Source organism: Cynocephalus volans, chromosome 4, assembly GCF_027409185.1.
Source record: "Cynocephalus volans isolate mCynVol1 chromosome 4, mCynVol1.pri, whole genome shotgun sequence".
NCBI lineage: Eukaryota > Metazoa > Chordata > Mammalia > Dermoptera > Cynocephalidae > Cynocephalus > Cynocephalus volans.
This window is the reverse complement of record NC_084463.1, coordinates 161,958,664-161,967,681: the sequence shown is the minus strand read 5'-3', so window position 1 is coordinate 161,967,681 and position 9,018 is coordinate 161,958,664. Positions and strand designations below refer to the sequence as shown.

At 54.5% G+C, this 9,018-nt stretch overlaps 1 protein-coding gene across 2 annotated transcripts in view; it reads left to right on the top strand.

The window, feature by feature from the left end:
• The first annotated feature begins 459 nt into the window (after window positions 1-459).
• Window positions 460-9,018, top strand: part of SPTBN2 (spectrin beta, non-erythrocytic 2) — a 31,303-nt gene continuing 22,744 nt past the window's right edge. The window contains exons 1-6 of one of the 2 annotated variants that reach the window (XM_063093291.1): window positions 460-625; window positions 5,741-5,892; window positions 6,333-6,506; window positions 7,275-7,366; window positions 7,519-7,599; window positions 7,933-8,048. In XM_063093291.1, the coding sequence (XP_062949361.1) occupies window positions 469-625; window positions 5,741-5,892; window positions 6,333-6,506; window positions 7,275-7,366; window positions 7,519-7,599; window positions 7,933-8,048 (772 nt within the window). In that variant the 5' untranslated portion in view covers window positions 460-468. Of the gene's footprint in view, window positions 626-3,481; window positions 3,660-5,740; window positions 5,893-6,332; window positions 6,507-7,274; window positions 7,367-7,518; window positions 7,600-7,932; window positions 8,049-9,018 lie in introns of those variants that run through there. The other variant, XM_063093290.1, reaches the window with a different exon arrangement.

Below are 9,018 nucleotides of genomic sequence, written 5' to 3'. Positions count from 1 at the left end.
TGGAGTAGGGGCTCAGAACAGTTTGTAGAACCAGGGAATGAAATAACTCCAGTTTCTACTCATTATTGCCCAAGAGGCCCCAAGTCTGCTGCCCACATTCTCCTGGTCCATACACTGCTGTCTTGAAGGAGGCTGATGCCCATTGCCACTCTCAGCCCCCATCTGCCCCCATCCCTCTCTGGCCTGAGACCCTGGGAGGCCTTCCTGTCCACTGGATTGCTCCGAGACACTGCTGCCTTCCTGTCTGTTGTATTTCTCTCCCTTGGCTCCCCCACGGTGGCTTCCCCTCTCCCACTGGGGGCTGATTGCCAGTGACAATAATACCAACCACAATCTCTGGCCACAAGGAGAGTGGAGTAGAGCTAGGGCAGGAGGATAGAAGGACATAGTGAGTGGAGGGCTTGGTGGCCCCGAGATGCCCCTTGCTAAGCATGTTCTCCTTGCAGGAGAGGGAAGCCACCAACCACCATGAGCAGCACTCTGTCGCCCACAGACTTCGACAGCTTGGAGATCCAGGGCCAGTACAGTGACATCAACAACCGCTGGGACCTGCCTGACTCGGACTGGGACAATGACAGCAGCTCGGCCCGCCTCTTTGAGAGGTCTCGGATTAAGGCCCTGGCAGGTGAGGTCAGGGGAGGGCCAGGGGAGATGCTGAGGAGGCTTCCTGAGCTTGTTCTGAAGAGTTCTTTTTTTTTTTTTTTTAAAGATGACCGGTAAGGGGATCTTAACCCTTGACTTGGTGTTGTCAGCACCACGCTCACCCAATGAGCCAACCGGCCATCCCTATATGGGATCCGAACCCGTGGCCTTGGTGTTATCAGCACCACACTCTCCCGAGTGAGCCACAGGCCGGCCCCTAAAGAGTTCTTTAACTTTATGGGACAACTAACTTTCTTTCTAAGCTGCTGCACTGAAGTGGAGACCCAGAGCACCCTACTGAGCCCCTGGTCCCCAAATCCAGGCTCAGGAACAAACTTCATGCTGTCCACAACATTCCCCCGCTTCCCCCCAGCACAGAGAAGCTGTGCTGACCGCTGGACTCGCTCAGCTGCCTAAAACAACTCCCCTTCCCAGCTTCGGCCCCTGAGTCATGTCCTTTTATCCTTCTGCACTCTCACTCTTGCCGTCACTTCTGTCGCCACCCACCTCTCCCTCACCTTTCCTCCCTTGGGGTGTCTTCCTTGATTTGCACTGTCATTCCCCACACCTGTTCTGCCTCCTGGTCCATTCGCCCCTCCACACCCTCCACACCTGTTCCTTCCACCTGCCGCCTGTTCCTCCCATTACTTCATCTACCTGTTCCCTGAAGCAGGTCCCCTCCGCCTGTCGCTGGTTTCCGCAGCCGCCCTTTCGCCCGCCCGGCTTAGTCCTCTGCCCGCCTCGGCCCCTGCCCTCCCCTACAGCCAGGGCTCTCCCCTGCAGCTCCTCTGAGCTCCAGCAAACCCGTCTGACAGGCCTCCCTGCTTTCCGGGGGAGAGGTTGTCATGGCAACGAGAGTGCGGCTGCCACCTGACACCACCAGTGGCTGGCGTGGGGCTGAGTCACCCACATACCCCAAGGCCACCCACCCAGTCTGGCTTCCTTCCTCCAAACCACCGTTGTCATTGCCACTGACCTGCCACCCAGCCCAATCCAGTGTGAGGTTGCAACTACTCCCACCCAAGAGGTGGTTCTCCCAGTGGGCGTGGGAGTAGGGGTGGCCCCTGGAAGAAGAGAGAGAGTCTGAGGGGGAGGTTCCCAGGCCGCATGTTTTACAGGATCACCCAGGGATAGTTTTTACAAATACAGGTTCCCAACTCCCTCCCTCGACACAGTGAATTAGAATCCTTGGACCTCTAGTCCAGAACTCAGGATTTTTAAAAAGCTCCCCAGGTAATTGTTTTCAGCCAGAGAAGCACCATTCTGAGGATCCCCACATGGTAGCCATAGGTTGTAGGGATCCCTTATCATTTTCTTCTGGGCCTCTCTGTCCTTCTGGTTGGATATTCAGGCTGGCTTGTGAAATACTCATGTCAGTGCTTCTACAGATCAGAGAAGACAGAAGATGTGAGTTATGGAGAAAGTCACCTCTTTTGAGGAAGTTTCCCTGGTACCAAGTTTTGGATTCAGGTAGCCTCTAGAACTGTCATGAGGTGTGTGTGCCCACAGGACACATTTCACCCGGGACTGTTGTGATGTCTGTGTGCACAGACACTTGCCACCCAGGACTGTCAGTATGTCTGTGTGCATATGACACATGCCACCTAGGACTCTCACCATGTCTGTGTATACAGGACATGTTTCACCCAGGACTGTTGTGATGTCTATGTGCACAGGACACATGCCACCCAAGACTGTCACCATGTCTGTGTGTATATGACACATACCACCTAGGACTCTTACCATGTCTGTGCACACAGGACATATGCCACCCAGAACTGTCACTATGTCTGTGCACATGCCACATGCCAGCCAATATTGTTATAATGTCTGTGCACACAGGACCTGTGCCACCAAGGACTGTTGCCCTGTCTGTGCACACACATGTGCCACCCCATACTCTCAGAAGGTGTTTATCTCTACCACTAAACTGGGCTGTCCTGAGGAGGCATCTCTGTGTGGACTCTGCCTAGCACTGTGCCTCCTACAGTAGGTACCAAGGAAATACTGAATGGACCAAGGTGGGGGAGGGGCAAGTGTAGGCTGCAAGAGGCAGAGGCTGAAGCCGAGAGAGAGGTAGGAAAGGAATGTGGTCGATGTGCCCAGCAGTGGGGTGTGTCTGGGGGCTGGGATGGCCTGGCTGAGGAGGGCCCTGGTGGGCCCAGGGTAGGGAAGGGGCTGGCACCAGAGGTGGTGATGACAGGCAAGTGGAGGGGACAATAACAATACTTCACAGATGAGGGAACAAAAGTAAATGCCTAGCACAGTGCCTGGCTTTACCTCTTGGAGGATCTCCTCCTTTCCAGGTTTCTCTTTCTCTCCTCTCTGAGCTGGGGATCGAAGCCCGTGTCCTAGAAGGGGTCTCCCAGTGTCACCCAGAGAGGGCCACCCTTGCTGCACCTGCAAGAGAGCAGGCGTTTGCTTTGGGGACCCCTCTGGCAGGTCTTCTGTGTTCTTAGGCAACTTGGGGCCTGATGGGCAGGTCTGTAAGGCCTGGCGGTTCCCTCCCCCGCCCCCGCAGAGCCTGGCCCTGCCCTGGCTGCCCGGCGGGCTCCGCCTCCACCCCTCCCCCGCCACTGTCCGACCTGTTTGTCTGGAGCTGCCTCTGTCTCCTCTCGCCCAGCCAGGTGTGCCCTCACTCGTCTCAGGAGCTCAGACGTCCCGTAACTCTTTTTTTCCCCACTCCTTAATTCCCACCATCCTTAAATCCCCGACCCGGGACCCCAGCCTCTGGGGACGCCCAGCACAGGCTCCAGCAGGGAACAGAACTTGCCGCCCGTCCCCGTGCAGGGGGAGCATGGACTGCGGGCCGCGGGCTGTGTAGGTGGCAGCCGGCACCATGAATGGGGACGGAGTGAGCAGGGTGCGTGGTAACGGCCTCAATGGGGCCGGCGAGTTTTACTACGAGGCTGTGGAAGGGTCTCAGAACCCGGGGGGCCTCCTGCTGTCGCCGGCTGCCTTCATCAACCCCGCTCAGTATGCCAGCGTGCTGGAAGGACGCTTCAAACAGCTCCAAGGTGAGCTCCGCGGGCAGAGGGGCACCCTGTGGGCAGGGGGACGGGGGTCGGGGGGCCGCCGGGGCAAAGAACTCGGAGGGGAACACTTTCTGTGACTCGGATGTTTGTGTTGGGAGACAACGTGATGGGACTTAGAGGGAGTGATTACAAAGGATCAGAAACCACACAGACAGTGACAGAATCGGGAAAGGTCTGGACCCACTGGCAGGGGCTGGTGTGATGTCGTGCGTGGGTGTGACTGTGAGGGCTGCTGGGCTGAGCCCTGGAGGGAGCCAGGGGCTGCAAGAGCAGCTGCTCACTTTTGTGGGTTTGGCGACGAGGGAGGGAAGGGGAGTGGTCCCGAGCCAGGGACCCAGGGCTTGCTTGTGTTTCCCTGGGCTTCTGGGTGGGTGTCTGGATGTGGGAGGAGGCAGCGCGTGTGGGAACAGGAGAGCGTGTCAAAGGCAAGGGCTTGTGCAAATCGGCCCAGGTAGCTGTCTGAGCAGGCGTGTGTTCATCCTGGCACAAATATTTAAGCGTGTTTCTGGCAGTCACTCATTGTGTTTTGTGGTGTGTGTAAGGAGCTGGGGGTGTTGGCGTCTTGTGACCTTCCACTTCATCTGTGGGGCTCGGCTTTGCCGGGTTTTCTCCTGGCTGCCACTGCTTCCACGTCTTCCCCTTTTATTCTACTGTGTGCCAAGACGGCCTCACCCCAGTGTGCTTGGTGTCAGAGCAGTGCCCATGGATCCAGTAATGGCCTGAGATGGGGCCATCCCAGCTCAGGCCGGGGCCGTAGACCCTGAAAGGAGTCCCAGAGGCACCCTTGGTCGCACAGGTGCTAGGAGCATCCATGCGGTTATTAGGACCCCAGGTTGGCACAGGTACAGGGGTGGGAGGTGAGAAAGACAGAAATAGACATGGGTGTGTTGCGATCTTCAATGGGTGAGGTGCAGAGGAATGTGAGATTAAGGGATGAGTCCTTTCGGTTTCTGAGATGCTGGTGCTGACACGGAAGCAAAAGTGACTCTTCCAGCCTTGGCTACCTGGACCAGGTCCTTGCACTGGGCTCTCTCTGGGGAACTGCCAGAAATCCTAGTGACTGGAGCAGCTTTTGATGGCTTGAGCCTCTTCCTTCACTTTGTCCATTTATAAAAATGTTAATTTTTATTTTTCTATGGAACCTAACAGCATCCCCTCATCAGTAGCTCCCCTGCTGGACCAGGCAGCAGGGAACTTCTTAACTTTTTTTGAGGTCGTTGCCTAATTCTGCCTGCACTCTCCCCCTACCCCATGTTTCCTGGGCTCACCATTTCCCAGTTCCCAACTTTCAAGATCTTGTTTTTCTTCTTAGTGTTAGGATGTTTGTGTCCTGGGCCTGGGTCCCCTTGCAGCCAACTGAATGAACCCACCCCAGAAGTGACAGTGAGCTGACTCAGGAGGCCTGCAGCCTCTTCACTGTCAAGTCCTTTTAATGACCACTTGGAAGAGCCACTGCTGTAATTTAAGTCCACACCCTCTCCTTTGTCCACAGCTGAAAGAACAGCCATACCTCCTACTGGCGTGAGCAACTCTTGGTCTTTCCTTCGGGTTAGATCTCACCTTTAAAACAGCACCTCATCAAGGGCCATTTTGTGCCAGGCACTTGGAACACCAAGTGTTTTATACACATTATCTCACCTCATCAACACAATGAGCCACTGCAGTAGAAAGTAATATGCCCATTTTGCAGATGAGGAAATTGAGGCCCGGGTAGATGAAGTACCTTGCCTGTGTTTCACCACTGTCACACGACACAGCCCCGATCCCAGCCCTTCCCTCAAGGATGTCCCATGGCTTCCAGTGCCTTTCATCCTTTCTTCTCAAAGTCTGTTTTCTGTCTGTCATTTGCATTCTTTACCTTGCTTATGAGCCCATTCCAATGTCTTTATTTCCCAACTTTTTTATGTTATGGATTTTTCTCTTGGCCATCTTCCTTTCCCTCCTCCTCCCCGGCCCTCACTTCTGGGCTGTCAGGCACCCCCACCCCCCACGCCGACAGCTGGTGTCTAGAAGTAGGCATACTGTACTTGAAGGACAGAAATGACCCCATGTTGCCACCACAGATGAGCGAGAAGCCGTGCAGAAGAAAACCTTCACCAAGTGGGTGAACTCGCACCTGGCCCGGGTGACGTGCCGGGTGGGAGACCTGTACAGCGACCTCCGGGATGGGCGCAACCTCTTGAGGCTTCTCGAGGTGCTCTCGGGAGAGATACTGGTGAGCTGTGGCCATGGAAGGACGGGGGAGCTTCAGAAGCAGCAGCTGAGGGGACACAGTAGGAGTGGCCCTTAGAGAAGAGTGACGGCACAGAGGGGAATGCACGGCTCCCACTGCTCAGAGGATGGTTTCCTTTTGAGAGGCCGTGCTGCATGGATTACATAGGAGCATTGCTTCACAGAGACAGGAACAGTGGCCCCATTGAAAACAGTTCTTTTCCCACTTAACTCTGGGTGCAATTAATTCCCTTGGGAATCTTAATCTGCCCAAGCCTCATACGTAACCTCAGCTCTGGCTCCATGAACTTTGGCCTAGCCCTAGGCTGTCCCTGTGTTCTGAGAGAGGCCATGAGGAAGGTGTGCAAAGCAGGGCCCTAGGAAGGCTGGGTGGAAGAGAGGAGACCCCTGGTCCCATGCCGCTGTGTCCCTGTCCATCAACAGCCAAAGCCCACAAAGGGCCGCATGCGGATCCACTGCCTAGAGAACGTGGACAAGGCGCTGCAGTTCCTGAAGGAGCAAAAAGTGCACTTGGAGAACATGGGCTCCCATGACATTGTGGACGGAAACCACCGTCTGACCCTTGGGTTGGTCTGGACCATCATCCTTCGATTCCAGGTACTCTAGCACAGCCAGGTATGGTCCATGCACTGGTTCTGTGCCATGAACTGTTACTGCTGGTCCACAACATGATGAATACAAAAGTGGAGAGTCCAGGACGTTGTATAGCAGCTTGCCATTGTGGCGACATCCAAGCACTGGATCAGTGGACTCTCCTCATTAAACACTGTAGAGACCAGTTCAGGTGTTGTCAAACTCCCGTGGCAAGTTCCCTGTGGCCTGGTCTCTGTACCGGTCACGTGTAATGGGACTACAGGTTGGTCTGGAAGTTTTGCAAACTGGTCCTTCAGCACAGGGTGTTTGAGAACTGCACGAGGCATCTGGTCACAGCCCCACTCCTCTGCCTCAAACTCTGCTTGTTCCTTCAGAAGAACAAACAGTCACCTGCCCCTTCTTGTGCTCCAGTGCTCTGGTGCCCTCACAACCCTGCTGCTTGTCCCCTTCCTCCCCGGGTTAATCTCTCTGCTCCTTCCAGCCCTAAGCAGAGATCTCAGAGATCCGCAGTTCCCACCTGGAGGAACCAGCACCCCTCCCTCAGAGGCACTTCCACTCTTCTGACATCCTTCCCCATCCTGCTGCCTCAAATCCCTCAGACCTGGCACTTTGTGGCCACAAGCCCAGGTTGAAAGGGCCCCAGGCTCTGTCTCTACGCCCCTCTTACCCCAGTCTAAGGAGCAGTTTCCTGCCATTTATCTATCTCTGAGTGTGTCTGATATTACCAAGAGCCCCTGTCCAGGAGTGAGAGCCCTGCTTTTTCTTTCTCAGATCCAAGACATCAGTGTGGAGACAGAGGACAACAAGGAAAAGAAGTCAGCCAAGGATGCCCTGCTGCTCTGGTGCCAGATGAAGACTGCGGGGTGAGGGCATGCAGGGAGCCATGGCAGGTTGGCTGCACCAAGGCTGTGCGGTAAAGAGGGATGTGCTCCGGCCACCACGAGCTGGGGACTATCCTTGAGTCACAGACCAGGACTCAGCCCTACTTACTGCTTTTCCTGGTCTCTGTTTGTAGATATCCCAATGTCAACGTGCACAACTTCACCACCAGCTGGAGAGACGGACTAGCCTTCAATGCCATTGTGCATAAACACCGGTGAGAAGACGGGGTTAGCAGTCACGTCAGAGCTGCTGGCTGGGTTGACGCCCCAGGGACGCACACGTGCAGATGAAGAGATGAGAGGAGCACACAGCAGTGTTAAGGAATAGGTGTCTGAAGAAGGACCAGAATGTGGGGGTGCAGGACAGTACAGGGGAGCAAGGGAGGTGGTACCGGGTGGGGTGGGAGCCGTGGGGAGGGTTTGGGGTGCCTGCTTCTGGACAAAATTGAGTTGGTGACTTAGGGATAAAGATTGGAGTGGATTTATGTTTTCTCTTAAGGATCTCAAGGGCTTTTGGTACCTTCTATCTCTACCCCCCTCCCCCCCAGGCCAGACCTGCTGGATTTTGAGTCCCTGAGGAAGTGTAACGCACACTACAACCTGCAAAATGCTTTCAATCTGGCTGAGAAGGAGCTGGGACTCACCAAGCTGCTGGATCCTGAAGGTGGGGCAGAGCTGTGTGAAAAAGAGGCTGCAGGATAGAGACAGAGGGTAGACGAGTGATTGCCAGGGGCTGAACGAGGGGAGAACAGGGGTGACTGCCAATGGGAGGGGGGTTTCTTTGGGGAGGATGAAGATGTTCTGGAATTAAGTAGTGGTGATGGTTGCACAACCTTCTGTGTACTGAAAACCCCTGAATTTACTTTAAAAGGGTGAATTTTATGGTATGAAATTATAGCTCAATTAAAAAAAAAAAAAAAAGGCTACAGGAAGAAAGGCAGCCCTGCGGCAGGAAGAGTCCTGGGATGTGGCTTCTACCTGAGCCCAAGCACAGAGTAGCTCTGTGACTTAGAGCCGGTTGCTTAGCCTCTCTGTGGCTCAGTTTCCTCATCTCTAAAATGAGAGGATTGGTGTACATGGTCCCTAAGGGCCTTCCTTATTCTAAAATTCTAGGGTTCTTAATTAAGCTACATGACCTTGAGCTCTTACCAAGATCTGGTCTGTGGTCAGCTGGCCCTGCTGATTGGCCCCTGTGTTTGTGATTGTAATGCTGATGAGATCAGTAATGGCCACTGGGTTGTTATTTTGTACCGGGCACTGCACTCCACATGTTAATTACTGTAATTCTCACAACACCCCTTTGAAATCGGCACCGTTCTTATCCTCGATGTACGGAAGAGGAGACTGGGGTCTATAAAGGTTGAGCGACTTGCCCAAGGTCATACAGCTGGGGAAGCTGAGATTTAATTCAGGCGGCCTAGCTCCAGAGCCTCTTGGCTCTGGCAGAGCCTAGAGCAATCCTGGTGCAGCCAGAAAAGGGGAGGAGAGGACCCAGTGACCTCCCCGCTAGAAGCGCTCCTTCTTAAGCTCACTGGGTGGGTTTTGGTCTTCGTCATTTTCTCCCTGTTTTCCATCCCACCTGGAGCTCCATCTCTTAGTCCAGAATGAGAAACATCAGCTAAGTAGTGATGGAA